General features: G+C 42.9%; 1 protein-coding gene across 5 annotated transcripts in view; it reads left to right on the top strand.

The window, feature by feature from the left end:
• The window catches only part of ANKRD17 (ankyrin repeat domain 17), a 109,900-nt gene that overhangs the window by 75,024 nt on the left and 19,459 nt on the right, over positions 1–15,417 (top strand). For 4 of the 5 annotated variants that reach the window (XM_080976433.1, XM_080976431.1, XM_080976435.1 and 1 more), the window contains 10 exons: positions 1,645–1,793; positions 2,834–2,945; positions 3,845–3,990; positions 5,772–5,914; positions 7,791–8,004; positions 10,285–10,460; positions 11,114–11,276; positions 11,775–11,870; positions 13,127–13,243; positions 14,841–15,012. In XM_080976433.1, the coding sequence (XP_080832559.1) occupies positions 1,645–1,793; positions 2,834–2,945; positions 3,845–3,990; positions 5,772–5,914; positions 7,791–8,004; positions 10,285–10,460; positions 11,114–11,276; positions 11,775–11,870; positions 13,127–13,243; positions 14,841–15,012 (1,488 nt within the window). The remainder of the gene's footprint in view (positions 1–1,644; positions 1,794–2,833; positions 2,946–3,844; positions 3,991–5,771; positions 5,915–7,790; positions 8,005–10,284; positions 10,461–11,113; positions 11,277–11,774; positions 11,871–13,126; positions 13,244–14,840; positions 15,013–15,417) is intronic. The other variant, XM_080976432.1, reaches the window with a different exon arrangement.

Genomic DNA, 15,417 nt, shown 5'->3' with positions numbered 1-15,417 from the left:
TTTTTGGTTTTTTTTTTTTTAAAGTATAGGGGCAAGTTGGAATTTCATTTACACAAAGTTGTTTAGCACCCTTTCAGAAGCTTTGTGGTGATACTAATAGAATATTGGTAATTTTCATCTTCTGGTGTGTAGACAGCTTGTTTCTTAATACCAGTCATATTGAATCTGAGTTTGAGCAGTTAGTGGTGTTATTGCCCTGTGCTCTCATAGTTATAGCCATGTACTGATACATAAAGATGTTAACCTTAATTATAGGATAAAAGGTATGAGAGACCACAACATGGTAATTTACTTGCTCAAAAAATTCATAATCTGCTGGCAGTTAAGATTTGTTTCAGTGTGTATCAATGTTTTCTAAGACAATTAAAATAAAGATAATGTGAGCTCTGACTCTGAATTTGCTATTTCTTGTTCGACATCAAATTCTTAAGGTTTTGATTTCCCCCTGGATATTTTTTTTGGTGAGAGAAGCTTCTTAAAGATATTTAATACAATTGACTTAATTCAAGGACTGGTTCACATGTCATCCTAAACCTTGGCTTCTCTGGGAGCAGGGCTCGGGCAGGTTCTCCCCCCTGCTTTCCCTGAATCCCTTTACGTCGTTTGTACCCAGGAATCATGGTTTGTAACAAATTATCGCATTTACTTGAATGTAATGTGCACCTTTTTTGGCGAAATTTCATCGCGAAAATTAGGATGTGCATAAGATACGATGGCGCTTTAGATTCAATTGCAACCTTGAAAAACACCGCTGACATAGCAAATACTTTTTTGGTTTCAAGGTTGTGAAAATTGAGGTGTGCATTAGATTCGATGGCGCATTAGATTCGCATAAGTACAGTATAGTTAGCTTAAACTAGCTTCAGAAAGCATGATTTGAAGTCAGATTGTTCTGAAACTGATATGAGTTTAAACAAGAGGCTCTGGTCTGGATGCCACAACAATCAAAGTGTTAAGAAAGGTGAAAGTAAAGCAGTTATAGTCCTCCTGGCCATGCAGAAAGTGCAGGAGCCCAAGACTCACAAGAATTCCTACATATGGTTGTCTCACCAAAGCATGACTTTGTACGACATGCAAACTGGGCCAGAGCCTTCTATCCTAGGTCAAATATTTTGAGCATAGTTCCCTGAGTTAAGGAATCCCTATACAGTAGTTCTTCTCACTAAATACTCTGATCCATACATAATTGTAACTTTGTGGTTTTCGTTTTTCAGACTGTTGGGTAGAAGCAGATATATTTTAAGAGGGATTGGGTGGCTGTTGGGTTCTAGCAATCCAGTCCCAGATAGCCATTTTTTAAATGTCAAACCTCTGTTCTATCAAACCTTCCATTTCTCAGCAACTCTTATGTACATAGCAGTACATTCCAAACAAGAATTAATTTGGTACAGACTAAATTTTGGATTGCTCTCATTAGGGCCAAATGCTGTCATCTGCCCCCATACAGCTGACTCTTCTGGGCTACGTTTTTACCCCAATGAAAGAAAGGCAAGAGCGTGGCATGTTTTGAAGATTGATTCAGCCTAAGGAACACCACTTTTCACATCTTGCTTAACATGCAGCTTTTAATTAGACCATTTTGAGAAACTTTCAGAAGTTCTAGCTAATCATACTTCTAATAAGCACAATTGTTCTCTCCAATAGCAGTGAGCGGAAGAGCATCTGCGGTGTCAAACACCCCTACCCACAGCATCGCGACGTCTGTCTCCCAACCTCAGACACCAGCTCCAAGCCCTATCATTTCTCCCTCAGCCATGCTACCGGTCTACCCTGCCATAGATATCGATGCGCAGGTAAGCCAGAAATAAGCCATAGACTCGCATACTCACTCCTCTAGTTCTAAGAAGTTTAAAGCTGCTTCTGGTGGTTTTGAACAACGCACACTTCCCTGTTACATCTGAATATCATGAGCTATGATTTGAACCTAACCATGGCTAGAGAAAATAATCCTGGTTTGTTAGATAAACCTCTTAATACACATGAAGACGGGAGAACACGAGCCCAGTGTTTACCACAGGGTGTTCTTGTTGCATCAAATCCCAGCTTGTGATCCAGGAACTGGACTGCGCATGTACATTTACTCAGTTCTGAATTGTGCTTTTGTGTTTTGTTTTTGACATGGAGACAGCAGGAACATTTTTGGGAAGTATGACTCCCGGTTTTAATAATAATAATAATAATAATAATAATAATAATAATAATAATAATAAAAAATTTGTTGATTTATTATTTTTTGTATTTGTATTTATTATTTGTATCCTACCCATCTGGCTGGGTTTCCCCAGTCACTCTGGGTGGCTTCCAACAAAGACCAAAAATACCGTATTTTTTTCTCTATAAGACTCACTTTTTCCCTTCTGAAAAGTAAGGGGAAATGTGTGTGCGTCTTATGAAGCGAATGCAGGCTGCGCAGCTATCACAGAAGCCAGAACAGCAAGAGGGATTGCTGCTTTCGCTGCGCAGCGATCCCTCTTGCTGTTCTGGTTTCTGAGATTCAGAATATTTTTTTTTCTTGTTTTCCTCCTCCAAAAACTAGGTGTGTCTTGTGGTCTGGTGCATCTTATAGTGCGAAAAATACGGTACACTAAAATGTCACACATTAAAAACTTCCCTGAATTGGTGATTCTTTATCAGAGACTGAATTAGATGGATTTCCTAAATCTGCGTTTATTACAAAGCAGCTTTAGAAGCAGAGCGTCTCGTCCAAAGACTCTACAGGCAATAATATTTCACACTTAATGATGCTTGTTGTAGTAGTAGTTAAATGATGTACATTTCCTTCACAAAGTATAAGGAAAGCCATTAACGTTTTGAAATGGCCTTTGTCTTCCAGACTGAAAGCAACCACGACACTGCGTTGACCCTTGCATGTGCTGGTGGACATGAGGAGCTGGTGCAAACGCTCCTAGAGCGGGGAGCTAATATTGAACACAGGGACAAAAAAGGTACATGCCTGCTGATAAAGTAATGGTATAAACAGAGTTTTCTGTAGATGACAGATTTACATATGCTGGTTTTGACCTTTGAAGCCCTATGCGGCCTAGGACCCTTGTACTTACAGGACCGCCTCTCCTGGTATGTCGCGCAGAGGACCCTAAGGTCCATCAATAATAATAGCTTAAAGGTCCCGGGCCGTAAGGAAGCCAGACTATCCTCCACCAGGGCCAGGGCTTTTTCAGTGACGGCTCCGACCTGGTGGAATGCTCTGTCCCACGAGACTAGGGCCCTGCAGGACTTGATCTCCTTCCGCAGGGCCTGTAAGACAGAGCTATTCCACCTGGCCTTCAATTTGAATTAGCTGATCCTCTTTTCCCTTTCCTCTTCTATGAAGAAATCCTTTCTGGGACCCCACATTTAAATTCTTGTTCACACACCTCCTTGCTGGCCCTAGTAGGACCAACTTGGCCACTTAGCCCTGGTGATCATTCAATGTCTACTGACTGGGGTTTCTCCCCCAAAAAAATAACCCCTGAATTTTTGAATTTTATTGATATTGATGCTGCATTTTTGGTGTATTCTGTGCTGTTTTATGCTGTTTTTAAGTCTCATTTTAATCAATGTTTTGTATTTGCTGTTAGCTGCCCTGAGCCTGGTTTTTAAACTGGGAAGGGCGGGGTACAAATAAAAATTCATGATTATTTATTATTATATTCCCGTGGAAGGAGATCCTCCTCCAGCTAATGTGTGTTTCTGCTGTAGATAACATTTTCCACCTGCAAAATTAATTTTATTCCAGGTGTCCTGTATTAGGGTTGTTGTTTTGGTTTCCTGTTAAAATTTGTTGTTATTTTAGAAATGGGTGCAAGTCAAAAATCCTTAAGCGGTGCCTATTTTCCCCTTCCAGGCTTTACCCCCCTTATTTTGGCTGCTACAGCTGGTCATGTCGGTGTTGTTGAGATCTTGTTGGATAATGGTGCAGATATTGAAGCTCAGTCTGAGAGAACCAAGGACACACCATTATCTTTAGCTTGTTCTGGAGGAAGACAGGAGGTGAAGTAAACAGTACCTATTGTTGCGTACTAACTGAAAGCCTTTCACTGTGATTAATGCTTGTCATATAACTCTAATCCTTGATTCTGAACACACTCCACAAAAGCTTGTTCAGCTGTTTCCAGTTAGAATTTACAGAATTCTAATCAATTTAAAAATAGGTGTTTCTGATCATCTCATCACTGCTGTACCAGAGGGGAGCGGAGAGCACATGAACTCCAGGCTCGTGAAGGCTAATGTTAAACATGTGTCTCCCAAACTGTTACTTCCAAACTGAGGTGCAGTATTAAAATGCCAGCTCAGCCCTGGACACGTAATATTTAACAGTAGTAATTTTTTGCTAACCATATTTTATAACCAGTGTAACCTACTGTTTTATGTTGTTTATTTGATTGTGCAAATTACAATGGTTCTTGTTTTCAGCAACTTGGTATGTTGTTGTAAGTCACCTAAAGACCACCCTCTAGTAGATGTCTTCTTTTTCAATATTATTATTACTGCTATTAGCATCTTTTTAATACTGTAACTGTGATTTAAGATATCTAAGGTAGAACCGGGTTAGGAGTTTGTCAAGTCTTCTCTGTTTACTCAGATTTTCCTTGGTACCCCGAAGGGCCAGAAAACAAGGGTGTTTACTAGGTAAAGTGATGGTAGTTATCCAAAGAACTTTATGACTAGCTCCATGTACCGTATTTTTTGCTCTATAAGACTCACTTTTTCCCTCCTAAAAAGTAAGGGGAAATGTGTGTGCGTCTTATGGAGCGAATGCAGGCTGCGCATCTATCCCAGAAGCCAGAACAGCAAGAGGGATTGCTGCTTTCACTGCGCAGTGATCCCTTTTGCTGTTCTGGCTTCTGAGATTCAGAATATTTTTTTTCTTGTTTTCCTCCTCCAAAAACTAGGTGCGTCTTGTGGTCTGGTGCGTCTTACAGAGCGAAAAATACGGTATATAGAATCATAGAACTTCAGAGTTGGATGGGACCACGAGGGTCATCTAATCCAACAAGTGACACTACTTATTTCAAATAAGGGTTCTCTGCCCCCATTTACCTTATGGAACATGTATTTGGGAAGCTTCCCCTGTGTTTCTATGTTAAGTAGCAAAGCTGCTGTGACATGAATAAACGATATCTAAGTTAGGCACCAGTTGTATATGAAGTGCCATTACAGCCCCAAGTCAATGTATAATCATCTTGCATGGTTAAAGTTGATCTTATAAGTGTTTATACCATGGGTCGGCAACCCGCGGCTCCGGAGCCGCATGTGGCTCTTTTACACCTTTGCCGCGGCTCCGGGGTGGATACTAGCGAGGGGAGGAGGCGCATTGTGCGCCCCGACACTCCCCACTGTGGCAGGCGCTATACTGGCTGTGACGTCGCATGGGGGCGGTGCGTGCGTTAGTCACGCACCGTCCCAACGTCACCTTCCCGCCCGCTGTCAGATCGGAGGGCAGCGGCACACATGCTTTAAATGTCGCAATGGTTTTGCGGCTCCCAGTTGTTTTTTTCTTCGGAAACGGGTCCAAGTGGCTCCTTTTGTCTAAAGGTTGCAGACCCCTGGTTTATACCATGGCTTAGCATCACTAGTGTGGTACATAACCATACATTCTCTCTGAGCCACGTGAGCAGAATTGTGTGTTCTACCTGGGGTAACACAGAGGTGGCAATAAGCCTCCATTTCCACGCTGTTGCCTGAGGGGCCTCTGATTGCAGTTCTGTGTTCAGGAAGGGAGTGATAATCATTTCTCGAAGGTAACTATTTGTATTTTTACAACAATTCAGGTGGTGGAGCTTCTGTTAGCTAGAGGGGCAAATAAAGAGCACAGAAATGTTTCTGACTACACCCCTTTAAGCTTAGCTGCTTCTGGTGGTTATGTGAACATCATCAAAATACTGTTGAATGCCGGTGCAGAGATCAATTCAAGGCAAGTTCCCTTTTTAAGCTCCTGTTTATTTCATGCTGCTCTTGTTTCTTGTTATGTTCTTCCATTCTACCCTAGGTTCACAACAGGGTTCCAGGAGGACCCTTCTCATTCTGAGAGAAGCTTTAGACTGGGTTCTTGATCCAAAGAAAGAGAAACAGAGCAAATTACGGATGGCATCTATGCCCAGACCAGGTGCCTTGGTGGCCCTGTTGCTGCAATATAATTTAGTGGACTTCTAGTGTCTTTTGAATCCTATTGAAATAGATTTCTCTTTTTCTCTCCAGCAGCTATGTGTCCTGTAACAGAATCGATTCCTTGTTATGCTCCCTCCACCATATCTAGTCATGTCAAAGCATCTTCTATGAGTCTTACCTTGATTTCATATGACAGCCCACTATTTACCATTTTACAGCTCAATGATGAACTGTGAAAGGATCCTACTTGGAGATTGAATCCTCTCCTTCTACAGTGAAGAGAAATAGTTGATAGTCTGAAGCAATGGATAGGAGAGGTTTTTGTGCATAGCAATCCTATCCAGTTTCCTGAGCCTTTGCTTTGGGAAACTCTAAAAGCAGTCATCTGGGGAGAATTCATCAGTGGAAACTGTTACTTAAAGAAAGAAAGGAACAAAACATGCACCTTACTGATCAAAGACATAGCTGAACTGGAAACTTAAAATATAAATGTACAGAGAGCAATCTGCTGTATAACAAATCCAAAGAGGAACTGAATTAAAAGCTCTTGAAATGATTATGATACTGGCTTGTAAATCTGATTATTGGCTTGTAAATTTACAAAACGTGTTTAAACTAATAGGTGCTAACCATAACTAATTACACTTACAGGTACAGTGGACCCTCCGGATATTAACTTAATTCATTCTGGGGGTCCGTACATACCCCAAAAAGTCCTCATCTAGAGGCGCCGCTCCTGCGCACTCACGCGGCGCAGTAGAGTGCTTCTCTGCATGTGTGCGCGGCGAAACCTGGTTTGCCGCGTTTACAACCCAAAAGTTACGTTACCCGAAGATAACGTAACCCGAGTGTCCACTGTATATGGCCTCTGTAGCTCGCATTTAGAGGTCTACAGGAACCTATAGGTTCATATGTACGTGGACTTTTATATTACAGAAATAGGTAAATAATAATAATAATAATAATAATATCTTTATTGTCATTGCCCCCTTCGGGGACAACAAAATTACTTGACTGCTCCATAAAAACACTAATTAATCAATACAGTATAATACAGCAAGGGAGATTAGATGACTTTCAAAGTCCGGGCTTCCCATTCAGGGCCGAGATCGCTCTGGAGAAGAAGCTGTTCTTAAGACGGCTCGTTCTTGTCTTCATCGTCCTGTATCTCCGTCCCGACGGCAAGAGCTCGAAGAGACAGTGACCAGGATGCGATGGATCTTTTACTATGTCCAGTGCCTTCCTATGGCACCTTGTGGCATAAATCTGCTCTAAGGTGGAGAGTGGGCAGCCAACAATGCTCTCTGCTGCCTTAAGAACCGTGCCCAACCCCATCCTGTCCTGGGTAGTACAGCTTCCGTACCACACACATAAGCCATAAGTGAGCACGCTCTCAATGGCACAGTGATAGAAGGCAAGCAGCAGTTTCTGCGGAAGATGGTTTTTCCTTAGTATTCTCAAAAAGTACAGTCTCTGCTGCGCCTTCTTCACAAGCCCCCTTGTGTTGACACTCCAGGACAGATCCTCTTGTAATTCAATGCCCAAAAATCTGAACGTTGTTACCCTCTCCACACAGACCCCATCAATCAAAAGTGGCTGGACGTTGCTCTTTTAAATTTGTGAATTTAAAAGTCACCATGCTATATAAAGTTAAAATGTAACCTGTGTTCATTTGTTTCCAGAACTGGTAGCAAGCTGGGCATCTCTCCATTAATGTTGGCAGCCATGAATGGTCATACTGCTGCTGTGAAGCTGCTGCTGGACATGGGATCTGATATTAATGCACAGATAGAGACCAATAGGAATACTGCCCTGACACTGGCCTGTTTCCAAGGAAGAACCGAAGTGGTTAGTCTTCTCCTCGATAGAAAAGCTAATGTTGAGCACAGAGCCAAGGTAGGAAGATCTTGGTTTAAATGTCTTAAATTTGTTAGTACTTCTATTACTTTTCACACTTCAGATGTTTGTCTGCTCAGTCTTGAATGTACACAGCCGTTTTATGTCCACCATCTGGGTAAACAAATTTTATTTGCTTCATTGGAGTGTTGACTTTATATCGTTCCTCACTGCCTTGCAAGTAACTTTGCAAAAGGTGGGATATATGCTTATTAAATACAGCAAAAAAAAAATCATCATGCTTTTTTATTTATTACATTTATATACTGCCCTTCTGGCAAGGCACCCAAAGAGGTTTACAGTGGTACCTCGGGTTAAGTACTTAATTTGTTCCGGAGGTCCGTTCTTAACCGGAAACTGTTCTTAACCTGAGGTACCACTTTAGCTAATGGGGCCTCCCACTGCCACCGCACGATTTCTGTTCCCATCCTGAGGTAAAGTTCTTAACCCAAGGTACTATTTCTGGGTTAGCGGAGTCTGCAACCTGAAGCGTATGTAATCTGAAGTGTATGTAACCCGAGGTACCACTGTACTAGGCAAAATCCTAACATGGTTGTGCAGCCCCAAAAGTGCAGTAGAGCAGAAAGCACTGGACAATGCAAACATCACCAAGGTTTTGAAATCTACCCTTTAGAACCCTTCCAGTCCCTCTGGCCGTGGGAAGAAGTGGGCTGCGGATTATCTGTTTCTCTTAAAGGAAAGTGCCTGGAAAGCATTTAGGAAGGAAAGAGGTTGCTAACATCTCCAGTATACCGCTACAATCCAAAGTAGGAGAGAGACAGGTCTTGGCTCTTATACAGTGGTGCCTCGCAAGACGAAATTAATTCGTTCCGCGAGTTTTGTCGTCTTGCGATTTTTTTCGTCTTGCGAAGCACGGTGTCGGGAAAGTTTTGGAACAGCTTCAGAAATCACCAAAGTCTTTAAAAACCTCAAAAAAGGCTACCACACCGCGTTCTATGAGTTGCTCCTCGAAGTCAAGTCGCAACTGTATTAACGGTGTTAAGAAAAAGGAAACAAACTTGCGAGACGTTTCCGTCTTGCGAAGCAAGCCCATAGGGAAAATCGTCTTGCGAAGCAGCTCAAAAAACGAAAAACCCTTTCGTCTAGCGAGTTTTTCGTCTTGCGAGGCACCACTGTAACTCTACCTCCTCCACTCACAGTCATCCTGGCTCTTCAGAGTTCCCCTGCTAGCCGCAGTGCTCCAGGCACACCATAAATGAGGCCTGAGGCCTGCCCTGGATGCATCACACCAATAATAGCACCGCTGTTCAATGCCATTTCTGAAAGAGGGAGACTGTGAAGCCTATGTTGAAACTGGGGATAGGACAGAAGACCACAGAGAAAGCGACACTGTCACCTGCCATATGGGACAGAATATCTTCAGGCAAATTTCGGGAGTTGATGCTGGCTCTAGCTCCCTGGTCTGTGTTTCTTCTCTTAAGCCTTTCCTCAAGGCCCACAGACCTGCCTTAAGCAGCCCAAGGGAAGACGGGGTTGCCCCAATAGTTATCTCATACTGTTGATGGCCCTTTCTGGGGTTGGTATCCATCCATCCATCCATCCGAGGAGCACATGTGGTTTGTAGTCCTTTGCTTCTCTTTTAAATCATCACTATGGAGATGAAACAGGTTTGATGCGGATGAGGGGGTGAGTTTTAAAAACTAAGTAAAAGGAGGGAGTTCTTTATTCCCAACACATTCTATTTGGTGAGAAGTGGAATGGGTATAAAGTGATGAATCTGTTGGATCTCTCTTCATTCAGCTGTTAATAGTTGAATATTCCATACAGTAGAGTGCCTGATAATAAACATACCTGAAGGAGAAGTATATCTGAAGGAGCGTCTCCACCCCCATCGTTCTGCCCGGACACTGAGGTCCAGTGCCGAGAGCCTTCTGGCGGTTCCCTCGCTGCAAGAAGCCAAGTTACAGGGAACCAGGCAGAGGGCCTTCTCGGTAGTGGCACCTGCCCTGTGGAACACCCTCCCACCAGATGTCAAAAAGAAAAACAACTACCAGACTTTTAGAAGACATCGGAAGGCAGCCCTGTTTAGGGAAGCTTTTAATGTTTAATAGGTTATTGTATTTTAATATTTTGTTGGAAGCCTCCCAGAGTGGCTGGGGAAACTCAGCCGCATGGGTGGGGTATAAATAATAAATTATTATAATAATATTATTATTATTGTGAGTTAACAGTGGTCACTGATACTCTATAAGCCAGAAATGATTGTTGCCTTCTTGTAGCTATAGATTTTCACACATTTCTAATGTATTCTTAACCTAGACCGGCCTGACACCCTTAATGGAAGCTGCCTCTGGTGGATATGCGGAAGTAGGCAGAGTTCTTCTAGACAAAGGTGCAGATGTAAACGCTCCGCCAGTCCCTTCTTCAAGAGACACAGCTCTGACAATTGCAGCAGACAAAGGGCATTACAAGTTCTGTGAGCTGCTTATTAGCAGGTACCATATTTGATACGATTTGAAGGGGAGGATCAAGAGGCCTAGGTTACAAAGAATGTCACTGGCTCTAGGATCCTGATACGCTATCTATGGGTGTTTACTAATGAGTTTCGTTGAGCCCACACAGAAGTTGCACTTATAAGAGTAGAAGAGTTGGTCTGATGAGAAAGTTTTGATTGGTGAATTTTCAGGAAACAACTGTGTGTGCTTTAGATTGTGGGTCTTCATTGAAGTTCTGGCATAAATGTTCCATTCCTGAGCAGCAATTCCATAATTGCAATTCCAGAGGCACTACTATAGAGCAAAGCAGGAAATTCTAGTTCTGATGTGGCACTACAAGTCCTCCTATGTTAGCTGCACGATGACAGCATTACATTTTTATTATATAGGAAGAAAATAGCATCTGTTAAGATAGAAGGTGTGCAGATGCCAGGAGTTCATGTTTCAGAAATGAACTATTTCAGAGTTGTTTGGAAATGGTTTTATGAACATGGTGATGTTCTCTAGAAGTGCTGTCCCTCCAACTTCCACCACCTTTCTAAAGCCAGTAGCAATAACCAGTCCTTCAGTTCAATTTTTTTTTGTGTGTGTGTGTTTTAATTGGTAAAATATGCATTCAGTATTTTCATCAGGCTTTTTTATTTTTTTTGTAGGGGAGCTCACATCGATGTCCGGAACAAAAAAGGAAATACTCCATTATGGCTTGCTGCAAACGGTGGTCATTTAGATGTTGTCCAGTTGCTAGTGCAAGCTGGAGCAGATGTAGATGCTGCTGATAACAGAAAGATAACTCCGCTGATGGCAGCCTTTCGAAAGGTAGAGTGAAAGCTTTTGCCTTGCTTCTTTTTAACCCTCTTGATAAAAAAGAACTAATTTGTTGCAGTATGAATTCGGAAATATAACTGCATCACCCACACAGTGCATGGCAGAAATTTAATAAATGGACTTGTTATGCTTCCCATAGCGTGCGGTTTTCAGGGGGGAGACTTATATAACCATTGCAAAAAAACAACATATTGGCAGTGTGTGCAATATTGCAATTGAATAAGCTGCCCTCTCTGCTTTTCTGTATCTCAGAGTATTTTCAAATGCCTTGCTTTATTAAAGAGAACGGGAGTTTTTCCTTCCCTAGCTTCACAGATTGGCAATTTTTGTATGCTTCTGAAGCTCCTGCTGCTTTGGGGAATTGAGGTTGCTGCAGTTACTCTTTTCACTGAATTATCTTTTATAGTTTAGTTATTTCACTTAAATGCATTTAAATGTGCAGCCTGCCTTCATGTGAAAGGGACTAATGCTGGAAACCTTCATTCTTAGGGTCATGTGAAAGTTGTACGCTACCTGGTAAAAGAAGTCAACCAGTTCCCATCAGATTCAGAATGTATGAGATACATAGCAACAGTTACTGACAAGGTAAGAATAATGTGCTGCTTAAGTTACTCAGTAAAACTTTGGTAAAACCAGTGTTTCCCAGTAAGCTGATGAATACATCATAAGTGCTAATTAAAACCTTGCATATCTCGACCCTGAACAGCATTGGACAGACTACCGCATTTTTTGCTTTATAAGACTCACTTATTCCCTCCTAAAAGGTAAGGGGAAATGTGTGTGCGTCTTATGGAGTGAATGCAGGCTGCGCAGGTATCCCAGAAGCCAGAACAGCAAGAGGGATTGCTGCTTTCACTGCGCAGTGATCCCTCTTGCTGTTCTGGCTTCTGAGATTCAGAATATTTTTTTTCTTGTTTTTCTCCTCCAAAAACTAGGTGCGTCTTGTAGTCTATTGCGTCTTATAGAGCGAAAAATACGGTATTTTTCTCTGACTTTACACTCCCAATTCAGTTGTATGGCTTCATTCAAGAGCACACTATTTTTTGTTTTAGTGTGTTTAAATATTTAACCTGCCTAATCCCAAAGTATGTTACAGAATAAAATACCACAGGAGGGGGGGAAATAAAATGCAGACCAAAGTTACCATTATTAAATTTCTGTGCCACCCTTCATCCAAGGATTCTAGGCAAGTTTACAATATAAAAACACAAAAATACAAAACAATGACACCCCACACAGTTTAAAAGGTCATCAATAATCAAATTAGCCAAAGGTTGCAAAGCTCCTCTCCCTTCCCACTTTTTCTTAATATATTCATATCTGGTCTCTGCATAAGAAGTCCTTTCCTTGGTTCATCTTTTCCCCCAACCAAACTTTTTTTTCAAAACTAGAGCACTTCTGAATCCTGTTTTGCCATCTGGAATCTCTTGACTCCCACTCTGGAGAATTCTGTCCCTGCGGCATTTGCCATTCCACACAACCTTCCCAAAGCAATTACAACCCGTTAGCTTTTACTGGCAGAATAAAATCCCTCTCACAATGTGCTCTCTTGTTTGTCTCCTCTCCAGCCATCCTTCCATTCTTATACGAGGAGACACAGCATATCCACAGTCATTAGCAGTTCAGCCCCTTTGATGCCACAGGAGCCTTCCAATCCATTCCTTTCATTTCTGCACTCTTGCCTGTTTGTTAAGCAGCTTCCCTTCCTTTGCAGGCCACAATGAGCCCCTCATGCTCCCTGTCAGTTCCCTTCTTGCAGTGTTTAAGGCTGGTACATCCATTATTTGTTCAACTGCTTGTGCCAATTCAGAAATGATAATCTTTTTGCATTGTCATCGCAGGAAATGCTGAAGAAGTGCCACCTCTGTATAGAATCAATTGTTCAAGCCAAAGACAGGCAGGCTGCTGAAGCAAACAAGAATGCAAGCATTCTTTTAGAGGAGTTGGATTTGGAGAAGGTAAGTAACGCTGCAAGTTCAGATTTCCACTTTCGAACACTTTATAGGCTGGCTTTCTGTAGTTGCTCAAGGCAGGGCATGCAAGAATAGAAAAAAAATCAGCCATCAAAAAACACTCCTTGTGGTGGAGTTGAGGAATCCCCCTACTGTAGGGTTACCAGACGTCCCCGTTTCCTGGGGACAGTCCCCAGATTTGCAAATAAGTCCCCAGACAAATTCCATCCCTGGAATGTCCCCGGATTTCATCTAATGTCCCCAGGAAACGCAGCCGCGGCAGTTGGCTCTAGCTGGCTTCAGGAGCTGCTTGGAAGTCCCCATATGATGGTGGTGCAGGGGCTCTAAGATGCAGCTTCCGGGCTGCCTCCACCTTCCCTGACCCCAGCAGTTAAGCTGTGAAGGGAGGTTTCATGCTGCCTATCGGAGCAGCCACCTAACTCCTACTTGCGTGCAAGCAGGAGCGGGGCAGGGGTATCTCAGCTGTGAAGGGAAGCTTCACGCTGCCTATCAGAGCTTGTGTGCAAGCAGGAGGTGGCAGGGATCTCTCAATTAGGCAAGGGGAAGCCTCCCTTCCCAGCTGAGGGATCCCTGCCCCCTCCTGCTTGCACGCAAGTAGGAATGGGAATGGGGCTGCTCCGATGGGAAGGGAGGCATTGCGCTGCCCCAGCCTAGCCGCTGCCTGGGCTCTCTGCCCTCCTCCCCCGTCTTTCATGCCTGATCCACCGCACACCGCTTCCCCACCACCACCACCGAAGAACCAACAACTCGGGCTCATGGAGAAAGGAGATAGAAGCCTCGGAGGAAGGCGAAACCTGGCGGTTGAGGTCAAGGTGGCGGCCGTCCCTCTGCCACCACCATCACTTCAGCATCAACGTCCCGAACGTGTAGTATTTACTTATTTAATTAATAAAAGGGCCCCGGATTCATTGAAAACAATCTGATAACCTTACCCTGCTGTCTCCTTGAAAACGAAAAATTGCTAAAATGTTTAGTTCCTAGCTGAAATAATCGCCCTGAATACACTGTGGGGCCAGAGGTTAACCTCCTCCATGAGTGGAAAGCCTTTATGTTTTAACTTGAGAGTCTCTTCCAATAGAATCACTGGTAGAGTTGGAAGGGACCATGGGGGTCATCTAGTCCAACCCCCTGCAATGCAGGAATCTTTTTCCCAATGTGAGAGCCCACAACCTTCAGATTAAAAGTCTCACACTTTGCCATTCAAGCAATCCCAGCTTCTGTGGCTCAAAGTGGGCTCATTGATAGACAGCTTGCCCAAAAAGCTTGATTCAAGGCCATATAATTTTCCCTCTGCTGGCTTCCGCTTGGTCTGGATGCAGGATGATCAAATTAGCCACTTCACCTTGGGCCTTTGACAGTGGGCTTGGGCAAGTTTCTCTTCCCACTAGCTCAGCCTTCCAGTGTGGGGAACTAGTTTAGAACTCTTGGAAGGCAGGGGGGTATTCTTATAAGTAATCAGCTGAGACTGGTGAACAGCACCCAGTCTCTTCCTAATGCTAAGCTGTACAGCCTGATCTGCCCAAGGTTTCAGTTTCCTTTTGGCAGTTTCCTTTCATCGCTGTTGAATGAATTTGACTTGCAGCTACGGGAAGAAAGCAGAAGGCTGGCATTAGCTGCTAAAAGAGAGAAGAGAAAGGAGAAGAGAAGGAAGAAAAAGGAAGAGCAAAGGAGGAAGCTGGAAGAAATAGAGGCAAAAAACAAAGAGAATTTTGAACTGCAGGCTGCTCAAGAAAAGGAAAAACTAAAAGCTGAAGGTAGGTATTTGATTTGTACCCCATGGGCTCAGAGCAGGTGTCAGCAGTTGTCTAAAAAACACAAAAGATGGCTGTTCTTCCATTTTCAGCATCTCTCCTCTGAAACACAACTAAATGTTAAATCATTAAATCCTGTCAACTTGAATATATTCAATTGGAAATGATTACAAATTATTGAAGGAAAGAGGACATTGTCATAGATCAGTGCTAAAATCATGGGATAAAGATAAATGGCAGTCAATTACATAGTTTCTCTGCAACTGGTTTTTCCTTTCAACCGTCATAATAAGCATTTCACTAGGGGAGGGTTTTTTGTTTGTTGGTTTTGCAAAGGACTACCACTCTTGACACGTGCAGTGGGGGAAACATTGCCTTTCATGAGCTTTTGGATAAACCACCTGGGTT

Source organism: Podarcis pityusensis, assembly GCF_964106645.2.
Source record: "Podarcis pityusensis genome assembly, chromosome: 13".
In the NCBI taxonomy this organism is placed as follows: Eukaryota; Metazoa; Chordata; class Lepidosauria; order Squamata; family Lacertidae; genus Podarcis; species Podarcis pityusensis.
Note: the sequence above shows the minus strand (reverse complement) of the source record. Positions and strands in the feature narration are given on the sequence as shown.